Consider the following 18,332-nt stretch of genomic DNA (forward strand, 5'->3'; position numbering starts at 1 on the left):
TAAAACAAATTTGTAACAAGTTAAAATAAATATTTTAAAATTTTAAAACAAAATATAAAATAAACTTAATATTATTAAAATGTTTAATAAAAATATCATTATAAAATTTATATAAAAGTTAAATTTGATCTCAATTTGGAAATGATGAAATTGAAAATTAAAAAAAAAATGGATATAAATAAAATAACAAATATATGGACCAAATTGAGATTCAAACAATGACTTGACACCTGTCACCTTACTGACTTGACACGTGGCACAATATTGATGTGACACGTGGCATGAATAATTTTCAAAAAAATTCAAAAAATTCAAAAAAAATTCAAAAAAAAAATTCAAAAAATTCAAAAATTCAAAAAAATGAGAAGCTGACACGTGGCATATCCTTAATACCATTAACTCTATACTAACGGAATGGGCCTAATTGTTACACATTTTCAAAAATATGGACCTAATTGAGACTAAAAAAAATCTTAGGACCTATTTGAGATTTTTCAACAAAAACATGGACCAAGGAAGTATTTTAACCTTAATTTAATATGTAAATATAATAATTATTTTAATTTAATTAATTAAATATATTAATTGATCAATTAAAAGTTTAGAAAATAATTATTAAATTAAATATGCTCTAAATATATGAACAAATTAAAAAATAATAATTAGCTCATCGGTCTTTTTTAAGATAAAATATGTTGTATTTTTAACTTATTTTTAATTTTTTAATAGCGGATCAGTCCGACCCATTCCATCTTTATCTGTATTGGGTCAAGGACAAAACATATTAAAACGGACTGAATTGATGTTTTTTTGCCACTCCTACTTCCTGAAATTCCTTCGCTTACCCTTAACGCAGTGTTCGCTTAAGGGTGTTTCACTGTTTCAGTAAATTTGGGAGAGCGGATTTAGTTTGCGAGCGTGTTCGCTTTAATCGAATTGAAGGGATATGGGAGCAAGGATTTTAGGGATGAATGTATTATTTCATCCTCTCAAAAATGAGAGGATAAACGAGTATAATGCAGCTCTTTACGAAATTACCCCTTTTGTTTCTATGTGTGATTGTTGAGTGCATGGAGAAGGAAGAAGATGAGGTGGTTTGGGGTGTGGTGGTCGAGAAAAAGGGGTGGTCGTGCGTTGAGGTGGTGGCTAGTGTGTGGTTGTTTGGTGGTTATGCACCTATGTTACGATGCTATGTGTGAGAGGTGTTGTGGTGCTGCGTGGGGGATGGTACCAGTTACATAACCGGTGTCTTGTTTTGTGAAGGACTGACACCGGTTACCACACCAGTTGTCGATGATTTTAATTATTTTTTTACATTCGGTTTCGTTTTCTACAGGTGGGGGAGTTGGTTGAAGTCGTTCGAGCTGACAGAGGAGTTGTGTGTCTGCACCACTCGTGAAGCTGAACGACTAGAGCTGGTGATCTGCATGGTCAAGAATGGAGATTTCGACATATTTATAGGGGTATGTCCTCTTTTTTATATGTTAATGGACAAATCAATTAGAATAATGCATGGTTGTTTGAGTTTGTTTTTCCTGTTTCTCATGAGCAGGGCAGCCACAACGACACTTGCTTACCACTGGGTGGAGTGCATTTGTGAATAAGAAGAAACTTGTATCTGGAGATGCTGTTTTGTTTCTTAAGTATGAAGACCTCGATTCCATCAAATATTGTCTAGTAACCATAACAAAGATAGGACCAAATTTTATACTTAAATGGCATGCAAGGGTGAGAATGGAGAATTAAGATTGGGAATTTTATATTAACAAAAAATTTACATTTTCTTGTACTATTTTTTGACATTAATAAAAATTCATTTTTTTTTTCATTTTTCAAAAATTTAATTTATTTTTTATGAGTAAAAATAACTAATTTAAAAATTATTTTAAGAACATCAAATCAAAAATTCATCTCTTTTTACACAAGGGTATTATGGTAACTTAATAAATATATCTATTTTAACAATTAATTTTATGTATCACATCAATCAAATCTTTCACAAACTTTCATAAAAAATTATGTCTAAATCCATTCACTTTACCCTCTAAATCTACTAAAAAAACACAAATATCCATCCACCAAAATTTACACAAATTCATCTTCACACTCTCTCCATATCCATCGTAACAAAGGAACACACCCTTTTGCCTAATTTGAATTGTACCAACAATGAAATATCTTATACCAAATTGCCAAAAATTTTATTCAGTTGCGACCAAGTGTACCTTATTAAATAAAATCGAAACGAATTTGAGGAGTTTAATAACCATTACACTGTAATAATAAAACTAGGATAAAATATCATATTTAACCTTTTCAAAAATATGTAATTTTAATTTATTTTAAAATATAGGTTTGATCTCTGATTTACAAAATTCATAATTTTGGCGTAATCATTATTTTATTTATTTATTTTTTATTACATTTTAATGGATTGAATGACTTTTTTTTATATCTTAAATAAATATGTTAAGTATGCATTCAGTCGAACTAAAATGAAAGAAATAAAAATATTGAAATTGAATATTGCATTAAACTTATGGTTCTTTTTTAAACAGTGGAGTGTATGCCTCTATTTTAAAATGAAAGAAGCAAATTTTCATATGCATATTATATATATATATATATATATATATATATATATATATATATATATATATATATATATATATATATATATATATATATATATAATTAGCTCAATTGGGACAGTTGGTTGAGCCCATAAGAAAATGGATTGGCTTGGTATTGACTATTTGTAGTTTCTTCCTGCATCTCTCCATATGTTTTTTCCAGTATTTATATAAAAAAAAAATCATTAAAAGTTAGAAGTTGTCTCATAGCTTTACAATAAGTTATCATTTGTCCCAAAAATTAAAATCTCCAAAAGTTTAAAAAAGTAACTTCTAAATTGTATAATTTTATTTTATTTTCGAATTGCATAACCCAAAATAATTTTTTGTTTTTAAATTGTATAATCTAAAAAAAATTAAAATAAAAATAGTTTATGAATTATACAATGTGAAAGTCGACTTTCTTGTATTATCTGAAAGTATTTTTTTAAAGAAAAAAATGACTTTAATTAGTGTAATTTGGAAGTCATTTTTTATTTTTAAATTACATAATTTGAAAGTTAATTGTCAATTTTAATTTTTAGATTGTACAAACTAAAAAAATGTAAAATAATAATTTTATTTTTATAGTGTGTAGGAAGAGATATTTAGAAACATTTGAATGTGTAGAAAGAAATTCCCTCTACTCTAGCTTTAGGACTAGCAGCAGAAAATTTGCAAAATAAATCATTGAGCATGATTATATTGAACCAATTTTGTTGTTATTAATATTTGAAAAAAAACAGATATTAGAAAATAAATTAAGATTTGTTTTATATACTCAATAATCCCATGTCATCTCTCATACTTATGATAATGAATTACTTTTATTAATAAAATATATTTAATATATAGTTCAAAAAACCTATAAATACAATCGTCCATTATAGGAATATACACTCAATCCTTTCATTAACTATTATAATCATATTTTTTTATTGGTTATTAATTTGTTTGTTTCCAATTATGTATTTAAGAGAGATAATAAATGGATTTGAAGGGATACATAGGAAAATGAGGTGTATTATTATTATTATTTTTCATAAATGCACTCACAATTAGGGATGGCAAAATGGGCCCGGCCCGATGGGCCGGCCCGCCAGCCCGACTGAAAAAGTATGGGCCGGGCCACGAATTTCAGCCCGTCAGCCCATGACAGCCCGGCCCGTCAAGCCCGCTGGCCCGTCGGGCCAGCCCGCGGGCCAAAACGGGCCAGCCCGCGGGCCGTAAGACAAAAACAGGCGGAATAAGTAAATTAATATTTTATTTTCTTTGGGTATTTTTAATTTTTATTTTCATGTTGGTGTTTGAAATACAAAGATAAAACGGTAAAGGCATTGGGTTCTGCACACACACACACACTCTCACTTGACAATTCACAATTTCAAATGTTTCCTTTTGTGTTGACTTTTCACTGTTGTAACCTGTATCTTTGGTTGTGTTACATAACAAACCACCCTGACTATTATTATAGTCACTGCGCAGGTTATTATTGTATTAATGCATATGTAGTACTATTACATTTATATACAAATTAATGTAGTCAACTAAATTTGAAATGAAAAGATTTAAAATCTGATTTTGGGCCACAAAATGAACATATCAGAAAAAGGATGGCGGGCCAGCCCGCCGGCCCGCCGGCCCGCCACCCCACGGGCCGGGCCCAAAAAAACAACCCGTTTTGCCTTGTCGGGCCAGCCCGGCCCGACCCATTTAAAACGAGCCAAAAACGGACCGGGCCAAAACAGGCCGGGCCGGGCCAAAACGGGCCGGCCCGTTTTGACACCCCTACTCACAATTCATCAAAATCTTCTTCAAAACTCAAAGTTTTATCGTCACGAAGCAACAACCTCCTGACCCTTAAATGTCTCTTTGAAAACTACTCAACCAAATTCATGAACAACAATATTATATTTGAATTGATGAAAAAAAAATAATGTAAAATTAATTTAAAGTTGATTTTTTCCATTAAAAAAAATTAATATAATATATTGTAAAGTAATTTATAACTATGGTAATCGTTTTTAGTGTACATATGTCATTATTTTTTGTTATTAATATAATTTATTTTATTATTTTACATTTTAAATTTTATGATTATTTTTAATTTGAATTAATTATTTATAACAAAATTATTTATTATTTATTTAAATTTACAAATATATTTTATTAAAATATAACACTATTATTTATTTTTAATAATTATGATAAAAATAACTGTTCTATTTTTATTATTACAATAAAAAGTTGATACACATACATCTAAACACATATGTTTCACTATACGTATAACAGAAATATTTATTATAACTCGAATTTTTATCACATCATTCTTTTCATGTCATCATCAGGCTGCTTGAACTTGTTATTTACTTAGTTTGCTTATTCTAAAAATAAGTAATTTTTTAATGTTTTAAGTAAAAAAATCCATCTATTTCTTAAATGAGTGATATTTTTTAAAATGTTTTATCATCAAATAATGGAACAAATTAAAGTAAAGAAAAATAAAATCAAAGGGTGAATCGCCCACTGATTTTAAAAACTATCCCATAGTTAAAAAAAGTTATTAACAAATTTCAGAAAAAAACATTATTTTGTTTAATTACTTAAAAGAACAATGATAGTTTATTCATGGATGAATATGTTTGTGTCCGTGAAAATTAAAATTAGTTATTCTTAAAAAATTTGAATCAATTTAATTTTTTATATTTAAAAATACATGAAATTAATTTTTTAAATTAATTTTAATTAAGTTTATTTGACGTTTCAAACTTATTTATCAGTTAATATTAAAATGATCATGTGTCAAGAACGTCAAATAAAACTTAATAAAATTTAATAAAAAAATTAAATTCATATATTTACAAAATTGAAGGAATAAATCAATTCAAAATTAAAAAAAACAAATTTAAATTTTTACTCAAAGTTTAAAGATAAAAACATATTTAAGTATTTATTTATTTATGAAAAATATTTATTTTTTTAGGGACGCTCCTCCTGCTACTGGCGTAGGAAAAAAAAAGACAAAAGGAAATATTTGAAAAGCGTAGAAAGCGCGATTGGAACACGTGGCTCGCTATCCGTTATTCGACCGTTGGAGGAAGAAAGCTGTTGTTGTGCTGTGTGTTAATGCAAAAACACAACCCAACACATATCAACACAACACAGCACAGCCTCTGTGTCCATTAAAATCACTCTCTAAATTTCTCTCTCTCTGCATCATTCTTTCAATTGCGCTTCCATCATCATGGCCATCGCAACAGAGACTCAGCCTCAACAACACAAGGTCTTTCTTATCTTCTCTACTGTTCTCTCTCTCTCTCTCACACACACACACACACACACACACAAATCTAGGGTTTTCGTTTCTCCAAATCAAACCATTTTCTTATTTATTTTGTTTTGCGGAAATAATCGACAACAAGGTTTCGATGCAGCCGTTCTGATTATGTCGTGTTTCGTTTTGCCAGGATTCTTCCGAGGTGTTGGGTTCAGCTGCGGGGAAGAGGTGGACGCTGAACGATTTCGACATTGGAAAACCTCTTGGAAGGGGAAAATTCGGCCACGTCTATTTGGCAAGGGAGAAGAGTGTGAGTTTTCTGTTGTTAGGGTTTTCTGATCAGGGATGATGACTCGTGATTATGCTAATCTCTATGGATTATTTCATTGGCTTTTCGATTTATTTAGGGACAATCTTGCGCCACTGCTTTTACAAGAGTTCTACGGTGTTTCGTTTTTTTGTTTTTTTTTGTTGTCTTAATTTCAAATCGACGGTTTGAACGATTAGCTGTGTAGAGGTGTAGCTACTCAAGTTTTACAATTGTTAGATTGTGACTACCTGTTTTTATAGTCTTTTGATGAGCGAGTTTGGGATGCAATATAAACATCTAAATTGTTTCACGTAACACTGATAACAGGTTTTTTGAAATTGTTGGTTTGAGATCACAGCTGTTACGTTACACACTAACCATTGGCCTTTGTATTTATGAGATAACTGTTGTGATTATTGTGCTAATTTGTAGTGCGAGACTGATATGTGGTTTTGGTACAGAGTAATCACATTGTTGCTTTGAAAGTACTCTTTAAGAGCCAATTGCAGCAATCCCAAGTTGTGCATCAACTGCGGCGAGAAGTCGAGATTCAAAGTCATCTTCGACATCCCCACATCTTGCGCCTCTATGGATACTTTTATGACCAGGTATGTTTGTTTTTACTTTCTGTGCTGATATTGTGGAAGAGTTTTAAAATGCGCACTCCTATTAACATTTTATGTGAAATAACATAACTGCAGAAAAGAGTGTATTTGATTTTAGAGTATGCACCCAAAGGTGAACTTTACAAGGAATTGCAAAAATGCAAGTATTTCAGTGAAAGGCGTGCAGCTACTGTAAGTATAGCAGCTATTGTTTTTTCCTCACCCTTCGTGTACTGTTGTTTGTGTGATACAAAAGATAGACTCAAGTGTTTTCTTCCACATAGCTGTCTTAATATATTAAGAAGCAAGTAAATACCGGAACATTTGACATAATATTTGACTTAGAGTGCGGTTGATTAGATATGTGGTTGGCAGTCTACATTCTTTAGTGTATCAGAATAACATTCTTCTGATATTGACAAAATGTTTATTTTGTTCTTGAGAGCAGTATGTTGCGTCATTGGCCAAGGCCCTAATATATTGCCATGGAAAACATGTAATCCACAGGGATATTAAACCCGAAAACCTTCTTGTTGGTGCACAGGTGATCGTCTAAACTCAGTCTGCTGTTTCTTATGTGGCTCTTTTTCTTGTCCTCGTTATTATATTAACATTTTTTTTTTCATCTTAGGGTGAGCTAAAAATAGCGGACTTTGGGTGGTCAGTGCACACATTTAATCGCAGACGGACAATGTGTGGCACACTGGATTACCTTCCTCCCGAGATGGGTATGCTTATGCCACATGACTCATTGGACAAATTTTTTTATGTTACTCTTTTCATAAATGGTGCTGCACTATATTTATTGTTTAATACTTTATGTTGCAACAGTGGAGAGTGTAGAACATGATGCGAGTGTGGATATATGGAGCCTTGGTGTGCTGTGTTATGAGTTTCTTTATGGGGTCCCTCCCTTTGAGGCTAAAGAACACTCGGATACTTACAGGAGGTAAAGCACCAATCAGTTGAATATAAATTAGCATCAGCATCATCCTCAGACTGATTTTCATTATCCTCACCACTTTTTTATTATTATCCCCACTGAAGGGCGGTCAGACAATTTAACCAACTAGGGTGCTTTTGCTACTGAACCTTCCGATTTTCATGCTTTTGTCCACTTTCATCTCTTTTTGTAACTCTTTGTAAAAATTAAATCAATTTAAATCGCAGTGCAAGCGGATCTTATGTTCCCTTTTGAAAACCTTATTTACAGGATTGTACATGTGGATCTTAAGTTCCCTCCTAAACCAATTGTATCCTCTGGTGCAAAGGATCTTATCAGTCAGGTTTGTTGTCAACTCTCAATGTTTATGTATTTGTTCAAACGTTTTTGCCTTAGTAACTCTTTCCTCTTTCTTTTTTATTTTTTATTTTTTTATTGACAGATGCTTGTCAAGGATTCATCGCAACGGTTACCATTGCACAAACTCCTTGAACACCCTTGGATTGTTCAGAATGCAGAGTCCTCGGGTGTATATAGGGGCTAGTGAACCTTATCATTCTTTTTGGTATTTTCTTAATCAGGAAAATCACCAGGATGAAAGAATGGCTGCTGCTTCGAAGCTTGTCATTTGTTTGTAAAACCTATTATAAAGAATAACTCATCAATTGTTTTTCTTTTTATTGTTGTAACCCTAAATATATAAAAGTATCTTTTTGTTCAGGGCACAACTAATCATTTTGCATTGCAGTATAGCAGAGGGAGTCCCATCAATATTAATTAATATATTTTCGGTAAAATTACCCTTTGGGTTCCTATCATTAAAATCATTTCCCCCCTATCTATATTTTTTTTAATTTTTTTTTACTATAGATTAATTATTAGTATCTGCAAGGAATAAAATTAATTAATTTTTAAAATAGTTTCTTAATAGAGTTTTGAAATAATTTGGCGCAAATAAAAAGTGATTTGTTTGGTTAAACGTAACATGTTTATATGTTGTGCTACACACTATTGGTCGACCAGTGTTGGACGAACATTTTCATTAATCAGTTGTTGTATTAGTCAACTTGTAGAAATTTTAACATAATGTCAGCTCAACCTTAATTAGAAATAAAAACTAAAATATAATAAAAAAATGACAATAAGTTTAAAATTAACATTTTTTTCACAAACTTAAAAAATAAACAGAACTAAAAATATATTTAATCTATATAGTTCTTTTTACTCTCACTGTATTTCTTTTGACCGAACTATTTAATATTTGAAAATAATAAAATATTAACATTGCAATCATTTAAATGCATGTTGTTCATACTTACATGTAATAAAACTACAATTTAGAATATGTTTACTCAGGGAAAGGTTTGGTCCCACTCTACAATGAGCATGTCAACTCAATAAAAATTCGTGATCACATTACACATGTAAGATTAAAGGGGGAAGAAAAATAATGTACTAAAAAAGCGTTTGTTTATACCTCGTTCAGTAAAACCTGTTTATAACAACCAAAAGAAAGACAGGGAGCAACAAGCAGAAAAACTAGTCCTTCAAGCCCAGATAAAAGAATTCTGATCAAAATTCTTAATGACCTAGGTTAAAAGCTCAACAAAATCTCCTTAGTATAACGATCAAGTAAAGCAAGGCGTACCAACTTGCAAAACATGGAAAGGGAGAAAAAGAACTGCTCCCAGTACTCCATGCTTTTGGAGGTTGTATATGCATTGGGTAAAAATGATACAACATATCAAATACATTTGTAGGTAAACAAATCTATATCTAATTTTTTGTCTCGATACCATTGTCTGCATGGTTTTCAGATTGTTGTTCATCTTTGAAATTGTCCCCTTGTAACAATTGACTGAAAGTGTTTTCTTTTTTCTCAGCTTCACCAATATCATTGCAATTGCTCTCTTCTAACAATTGACTCGGAGGTTGTTCTGCTTTCTTGGCTTCATCTAAATCTTTCGGGCTCAAAAAGCTTGGCTGGTTGGTGGAAGAAAGGAGTCTTGCCCACATTCTGTCAGTAATCACAACCTTGTTCTGCCTCTCATTGATTCTCTGGGATCAAAATTTGAACATAAATTCTCCATTGTATAAAGAATTCTGAATATAAACCATCAATGTAAAATTGGAGAAGCGATAGAAAACAGCTAGCCATGTTCGTATGTACACGATGTGGTAAAACATATAACAAACTCTGTATATTTTAAATATCATTATCCAGTCCCAATGATAGTAGCTAACTAGCGAATATCTGTTTTTTTTCCTTGACAGCAGGAATTTTCCATAGAAAAGAGTCCAGTTCAAGTCCGGCACACTCACAAAATAGAACTCAATCCAACCTCTTAAGCCAATCACCCCTTGATATTAAACACCAATAGAAAATTATTGTACCCAACCAAAAAGAAAAGAGGAAAACATTATGAAACAGTCCAAAATTTGGGTAAGGGTATGTAGTAACTCACATTGAATGGGATATAAGTATGTCTGCCATTGACCAGTCCAACTGTAAATCCGGTATACCCTGCCATTGCACCATGGACTGCACTCTGAGCAAGAAGTGTACAGTAGACATTATCTGATGCATTGCTTGGAATTGCTCGGATCATGTAGGTTGGATCTAGCAGATAAAACAACAAAGCCTTATTCCACTAAGTAGATCAGATAAAAATTAGAGTTGCCAAATTCGAATTTTAAGAAACCTTTCAAATAACAAATGAAAATGGAAGACTAAAGAAGCTATAAATAATTGGTCAAAAAAGAAGAAAATAATGTAAGAGAATCTGACCTATATATTTAAGATTGATGGCAATCTTATCCTTCCTTGCAAAGTGGTCCTGTTATAAAATGATAAATGTTTTTTAAAAGGGAAATAAAAAGAATTGTACAATTGATTTTTCTAACTAGAAAACCCAAAACACTGCTGCCGGGATGATGTCGGTCACCTACACACATCAGCTCGGAGTAGCTGAATAAACGGCATTACGCAACTAAATACCCGATAAGGCACTAAGGCTATTGAATCGAGTTAATTTAGACTAATTCACATAAAAGTCCATTAAAATATTATAAATAGGTTTCCATTTACGAGGTATACATATTGCTTATTTCTTATGTCTTTAATATGCTTTGCTGACTTAAGTTTCAAAATGTCTTTGCTGACACACCATCTCTCTCGATGAGAGAAGTGCGAAGGAGACATCCTTGCATCTCCCAAAACCTGAAGACGCAAGCAAACAAGCACCATAGAGCAAGTCGAAGGAGACATCTCAGTCCTTGCAAGAACAGTAAATATATATATAAAAAAGAAGTGGATAAACAATATACAACTACATACACGTATGCCATCTAGCTATTGGCTGAGATGGAGTGGAATGTGATAAATGGTGAGCTTTCTACTGATATGCAATGATAAATAGTAGTCACTGTGCAGAGGAAACAAAATCATGAAAAACTCAACTCAAAATGTTTCGCCCAATGACGTATAAAAAATTTCAATCTACTTTTGTATTTATTTTTATGTTCAATAATCCAAAATTGTTTTTAGAGCTCAGCAAGGCAGAGATTAGATTATTATGGACGTCAATCTTAAGGGAGTGAAATACAGTCCATTAAGATTGAAATTAATCAAAAGAATATTGTTAGGTAACCACTTTACTAGTTAATTCAACATATCAGTAGTTAGCTTGAATAAGTTAGTTGAGTGGAGATAATTAGAAGCATCAAGGGAAGGTTCGGATAAGACGAGGGAACACAGATGCAGGGATATCATTAGAGAATGGGAAGATAACAGGATGTCTTGCATACCTTGAGTATTCTATACAAATTCATTGATTTTATATAATTATAATTCAGCTTCTATCAAATATAGTCCAACCAATTAATAGTAATTGGAAAGATCTCCCCAAGTAATTAATTCCTCAGCGATAGTAGAATTATACTACAAAAATTCCAAGGAAAAGAATTATATTTTAAAAACCATCTTATGTATAACAATACCTTGATCTTATGAGATATCCATAAACCAACATCTTGAAGTAGTTTGTTTCCAGAAGCATCTTTCTGGTCCATGTCTTGCATGCTTTCAGTAAGAAGATCTTGTCCTGCTCCCTCCGCTATGACTATGACCATATGCCCATTTTCTTTCAGTCTTTTCTCAATAAATTCAAAAAGTCCACCCTTTCCTTCAAGGTAGAAGGGTGACTCTGGAATCAAGCAACAGTCCACATCTCTGCTAGCAAGAGTAGCATACATAGCAATAAAGCCTGCAGTCACAGTACCCATCATAACACAGGAAAAAGAAAGCAAATACATCCAGCTCCTTTAAAAGAACTGGTCCACTTTACAGGATAAAATGCAATTACACATGTTGATTAAAAAATAGACAGTTGAGGATTATGATAAAATCAAATGAATGTATAAAAAGTTTCTGAAGTTAGTAACAATGTCAATCTTTTTTTTTTTCTTTCTAATTAACAGTTATTAGTGCCTTTATCCTCTAAATTGCACTTCACCCACTTTAGAGGAACCAGCACCAAAACACATAAGTCTGACTGAGCCAACTGGGGAACCAATTAGGGCTTAAATAATCTGAATTAGATGCCTAAAACATAACAAACAAATGCAATGTAATCATACCACTATAACGTCCCATTAGCTTTACAACACCAATGCCATTCTCAATACTTTCAGCTTCAACATGTGCTGCATTGATGGCACGTTGAGCCTCCTCGACCGCAGTATCAAAACCAAAGGATTTGTCAATAACCTAAAGAAATACAAGACAATTCCACATGAAGCTTTTTTAAACATAGATAACCAACACTTCAGATGCATTTCATAGTAAAACTATAGTTCTAGAGAAACAAAATAACATAACATATGGAACAGGCATACCGGAATGTCATTATCTATGGTTTTGGGAATTCCAGCAATTGCTACTTTCAGACCCCGTCGTCTAACTTCCTGTACAATACCAACATCTGTTCAGAATGCTTAATTCATATATTAAAAGAATGATTTCAGGTCAATCAGGTCAGGCAGCTACAAATTTTATGCTACCAAATTTCTTTTAGTAAAATGACATGCTCTTAACAATCCCTTGAAACTACCATGAAGCTGACCTATATGAAAAAGGTAGTACTGCATCATACAAACTAGATTTGCAAACCAGCATAGTTTAAGGTGTTAAGACTTTATTTAATTTGCACTTGAGGACCTGGGTCAACTCTGACACTGAAATTACATCTACGTAAGATATATACTATCATCATTGTGCTGTTTATTGGAATGAAACGAATAGAGCTCAAATATAAGAGCAGAAATATGCATAAATTACAAAAAATACAGTTCCCACCTTGGGCAAATAGAAGGGATGAATATGAGACTTGTCAATTGTACTACTTAGTGTTGAGATGATGACAGTCACCAACACCACCATCAGCTCAAATTAGGTAAATAAACACCATTACGCAACTAAACATTAAAAAAGGTACTAATTAGTTATTAAGGCTATTGGATTAAGTTAATCTAGGTTCACCCAGGTAGAAGTCTACTAGAATATTATAAATAGATTCACGTTTATGAGGCATACATTGTTAATTGATTGAATAATTATTACGATATTAATATGTTTTGTTGACTTAAACGTTAGAGTGTCTTTGTCAACACACCATCCCTCTTAGTCAGAGAAATGTGAAGGAGACAACCTTACGTGCAGGCAAGAGAAAGGGGAATCACTATGGACCTTTACAGAGCGCTTTGGCAAGGTGGTGCTTAACATATGAAACATCATGAGGTAGCCTTATCACATGATCCCCATTCTAAGACCAGACCCCTTTGCTGACAGTTTGTGGAACAAGCCCGCAGCCGACCTAGAAGAATTAAGACATCTAGCAGCTAAGTTCATGTAGTTAGAAGAACTTAAAGACTTTCGCAACAAGGTCCGAGTCAAGACAACACCCACCAAGAAAAGGACATACGAAAAGAGCTTGATGGGCCAATACATTGTGATAGCCGAAAAGATCTCAACCACCAAAGAAATCAAAATTTTCTTTCCTTCATTAGCCTCTCAACTACCTCTCAAGCCTAGGGCCAATGTACTACTTGGTACTTAGATGATGTTGGTTACCAACACCAACATCAGCTCATATTAGAGGAAAAAACACCATTAAGCAACAAAATATTTGATAAGGAACTAATCAGGTGTTTAAGGCTATTGGATTGAATTAATCTAGGCTCATCCAGGCAAAAGTCTATTCAAATATTATAAATAGGTTCACATTTCTGAAGTATACATTATTCATTGATTACACATTCATTATGCTTTCAATTCGATTTGTTGATTTAAGTGTTGAAGTGTTTTTGTAGGAACGACATCTCCTCTCAATTAGAGAAGTGCAAAGGAGACATGCCGAAACATCCTAAACCCAAAGACACAAGCAAGCACAAGAGAGCAAGTTGAAGAAGGCATCTTGGTCTTATAAGGTTATTTCAGTCCTTGTAAGAACATCATTAATTATTAATAATCTATAATTTGTCATTCAAAATTATTTTATTTGTACTATCTTCTCTTAGTGTCATTAGCAAATAGAGTGAACATATGTAAGTTTATGCGATGTCAACTAAGATGGAAAAAGCAAATTAAACTCAGAAAGCCTAATTAGCTGCCTTCATTGAACATAATCAAGAAAATCAACAAATAAAGTACACAAACATGCCATTCATAATCTTAAAAAGGTATATATTAAACATATTTCTTTTTCAATGAAATGGTATTCTTATTTTTCTTATTGTAGATCAAAAATAAAAACATTACATTTTTAAAAACTTTGAATTTCAATACCTACCTCGTAAATCACAGTAGCTCCTCTCTGGGTACCATCTCCTCCAATAATATAAACCTGTAACAATAATCCAAACAATGAAAACCCATTATATGACAATAACATACTCAGGTTTCAAGCACACCAATATAACAAAACTCAAAATTTGTAATTCCAGCATTCATCATCATTAGAAACTTCATTATAATACAGTTGACACATGGTAAACCTGATTAATTCCTCGATCCTGGATGCTGTCAACTATCTTGCTGGTATCATGCCCCCCTCGTGACGTCCCAAGAATTGTACCTCCACGCTTATGGATGTCATTGACCACCTTAGGTGTTAAAGTTATGGTGTTCTTGGAATAAAAACCTCTATAACCTCCCTGTATAACGTTTGGATACAATATAGTGGTGAAGCCAATGGATCAATAAGTGTAACTGAGGTTAAAAGACCAACAACAGGAAAAAATAAATGTGGAAAGTAAATTGTCTCCATGAAACCCAAAAGTTTGTTCAGTCAAGTATATGCGGGAAATTCTCAATAAACACGTGCATAAATTTGCCAGAACTTGCAAAAACAATGAAATGCACACATCTCATGTAAACACTGCATCACATTTCGTATTCAATATGCTGTCTTTTGAGAATAAATACCAAAATGTAGGACTCCTTAAACCAACAGTTATTGAATGGTTTCATAGCAGCTAGTCAGCTTAACATCGTTACTAATGTTTTATTCACAAATGTTTATCATCACGGCAAGAAGTATTTAAGAAAAAAAGGCTCATGATTTGTTGCATAGCCATAGCTCATCAAGGTTCCGAAGTGAACATTGATTTGTTTTGTTACAAGAAGTTCCAAACTGCTTCACTAACAACAAAACAAAGAAAAACCCCAAATCTAATGCAGTGAAGAAAAACCAACTATAAGAGAGAGGACTTGCTTGATACAAACATTAAAATGATCACAAAGACAATTAGATGTGTCGAAAAGCATTTAATGACAGCTAGTTTGTATAAACTTCCTCATAAACATTTATGGAAGAAGAAAAGAGAATGAATTAAGGAGATAAACTGAATCCAACTTCTTGTTGAGTTTAAATTAATTCATGAACCTTGACCTTTTTCTAATGTCTTTTCTCCATGAGCAATTATTAATTAAACAGAGTTTGGTATTCTTACCTAGAAAATGTTTAACAAAAGCTCTCATAAGCTGGAAGCTAAACCAAATTGAGATTTTATTCAAAAGTTGCAACTTAGACTACATTTAACTGTATTCAAGAATGACTCTAAAATACGAAAATAAGAAATAAATCCAAACCAAGAGTTGGTACGAAATTAGAGTCTGTTTGATTAATTGTCCGGTAAACTATCCATGCAATTTGATTTACAATGATGGAATAAGATTTATACACACAAAGAAGTCAGGGACAGAGAAGCACATCATAGCATTATAAGCTTTCTTACCTAAAGAAAATCACAGCATATACAATCCACAGCAACAGATAATATAATGAACATACAACAAAAGAGAATTTTCTCACTCACATCTATGCCAAGGACTTTGTTAACACCATACATGTAAGAAAGACCACAGACAATTTCCCTTATGACAGTGTTGAGGCCAGGGCAAAGTCCGCCGCAAGTGACAATGCATGCGTGCACATCATCCGATCTAAAGTATACCTATTAGATTAGGTGTCAGGTGAGTTGAAACGGAATAGATTAGTCATTCTCAAATGTTCTTAATATATGCAAACAATCAAGGAAGATTACCTTTTGTCGAGGGCCTGCACGTCTAAAATGTACACCTCTTGGACCATCCTTGTGAACAACAACCTATTAAAAAGGCCAAATAAAAGCAAAAACAGCAATGCTTCTTGTTAATGCTGATGTACGAGAAATAAATCCACGGTTCCCTTTATTTTCCATCTTCACCGTTTTGAAAAAAAAAAAAAAAAAGAGGTTCAGTTCAGTGTTTCCATTAATGGTAATTGATCAAGTATCAGTAACCGATGTAAAGAGTTTCCTGTTCCGCAAATCATCGAACAAAGAGATAACACATTAATTCAATCGCATAGTCGTTGTTGATACTTAACAGGCCAGGCAACGCAAAATAATACATAGCAGAAGTGTTTAAGATGGATGAAATGGAGAAATAAATGTCATCGCAGATAAAAACAGATAGAACCTTCTGAGGCACAGTGTCGTCCATATGCACGAAATACTGCCTGAACAGATGCAAAAAAAAAAAAATAGAGAATCAACGTTTCGAACAGAGCACATTCCATTCTCAGATCACAATCACAGCACGAGGCAAAGCGATTCACTTACTTGACAACCGAGTAAGCAGGATTGGACCGAAGCGGATTCGGATACGTCTGCAGAAAGAAAAAAGTATTACACAAGCAAGCGGCGAGTTAATGCGTCAACATGACGCAGTTCGCAAATATAATCGAGTAAATCCTAGAGAGAGAGAGAGAGAGAGATACATGAAGATTTAGAATGTAGTCGGTGAAATGAGGAACGTCTTCGAGAATGTAACCAGCGTCGCCATGGACGATCTTCGACTGCGAATCGGAATCGCTGGACGCCATTGTTCTTCCCTTCGGAATCTTTGTTTTATCTGTCTTTTTCTTTCTTTTTTGCAGATTTTGCTTTTGGACTACAGAGTGGGTGAACGACGAAGCAGAAAGGGGTGGAATGAGTGTGAGAAGAGAAAGAACACTGAACTTGGTTGTGCGCGGATTTATTTAGTTTCAATGAGAATCTAAGTCCTGACAGGTCAGGATGAATCTGAACCGTCCGTGTGTGCCATTATCGTGATGTGGTGGAGATGGACGATCAAGATCGAATCTGATAGTAGTGTATAGCTGAGAGTGCGCGAAAAGTGTTTTCTGGAATCTAAAGACTCGGTTTTACCAAGATGCGGTGGTCGCAGAAAACTGGTGGCGCAGTTTTACCGGTTACTGTTCAATTTAAGAGCAAAAATAAGTTGTACGACCTCTGTTTTGGACTTCTTTTTTACTTGTAGAAGCGGTATTTCCTTGCTTTGCACGAGTGTGTTAGAAAAAGTTATTTAAACCTGATTTTGAATTAAAAACTGGATTTGAGGAAATAGAAAAAGAACAAATAAAGAAGAAAAAAGTGAAAAGTTATGCTGTTGAAAATAAAAGAAGAGGATGAAGATTGTGATGAAAGTTTGTAATAAATATGATTGATGTAATAAAATAAATCTAATTAAATATTAATATCTTTAATAAGTAATTTTTCAATGATTTCATTTTAAAATAAAACATTAAAAATATTTAAAATTCATTAATTTAATTTAATTTATTATTTATACTTATGTACTGTTAAAATAAAAAAATACAAGTTTTCATTTTATTTTATTTCACTTTAATTGAATTTGTTTATTTGATTATAAAATTATTTTAATATAAGTTATTTATACATGTCAGCAAAAACATAGGTGTTGTTATACATGTGTTTCTGCATCTTTTAAATATAAGTTTATGAGTTATGGTTACAAACCCAATCATTTGATAAATAATGATAGGAACTTTCTTATTTTTTTCTTATTGGAAGTTTTTGTTACTTGGTCATTATAATATTATTTTGTTAAGTCTTGTTTTCGTGTTTTAATTATTTATTTTTACATAAAATTTCTCAAAAGGCTTATTATTGAACTTGACAGTGGATTTGCAAGTCTTCTAAAAAAGGGAGTTTTCTTAGTGCCGGATGAATTGGTGTG

General features: G+C 32.6%; 2 protein-coding genes across 2 annotated transcripts; one reads left to right on the forward strand and one right to left on the reverse strand.

The window, feature by feature from the left end:
* Positions 1 to 5,741: 5,741 nt before the first annotated feature.
* LOC114162702 (serine/threonine-protein kinase Aurora-1) lies at positions 5,742 to 8,574 on the forward strand. Its single transcript, XM_028046660.1, has 9 exons — positions 5,742 to 5,898; positions 6,083 to 6,202; positions 6,664 to 6,810; positions 6,904 to 6,999; positions 7,256 to 7,351; positions 7,439 to 7,535; positions 7,639 to 7,756; positions 8,021 to 8,093; positions 8,193 to 8,574. Exons 1-9 carry the CDS (start codon positions 5,860 to 5,862, stop codon positions 8,292 to 8,294), a joined length of 888 nt encoding a protein of 295 aa, XP_027902461.1. The 5' UTR covers positions 5,742 to 5,859; the 3' UTR covers positions 8,295 to 8,574.
* A 629-nt stretch (positions 8,575 to 9,203) lies between these two features.
* On the reverse strand, positions 9,204 to 17,317 carry LOC114163808 (ATP-dependent 6-phosphofructokinase 6-like). Its single transcript, XM_028048145.1, has 13 exons — positions 17,071 to 17,317; positions 16,913 to 16,959; positions 16,770 to 16,809; positions 16,355 to 16,417; positions 16,127 to 16,264; positions 14,804 to 14,962; positions 14,599 to 14,652; positions 12,647 to 12,715; positions 12,389 to 12,518; positions 11,750 to 12,015; positions 10,539 to 10,587; positions 10,216 to 10,370; positions 9,204 to 9,808 (listed from the first exon to the last, which is right to left on the reverse strand). The coding sequence occupies exons 1-13, from the start codon at positions 17,173 to 17,175 to the stop codon at positions 9,527 to 9,529; spliced, it is 1,557 nt and encodes a 518-aa protein (XP_027903946.1). The 5' UTR covers positions 17,176 to 17,317; the 3' UTR covers positions 9,204 to 9,526.
* Positions 17,318 to 18,332: the final 1,015 nt, after the last annotated feature.

Source organism: Vigna unguiculata, chromosome 9 (genome assembly GCF_004118075.2).
Source record: "Vigna unguiculata cultivar IT97K-499-35 chromosome 9, ASM411807v1, whole genome shotgun sequence".
In the NCBI taxonomy this organism is placed as follows: Eukaryota; Viridiplantae; Streptophyta; class Magnoliopsida; order Fabales; family Fabaceae; genus Vigna; species Vigna unguiculata.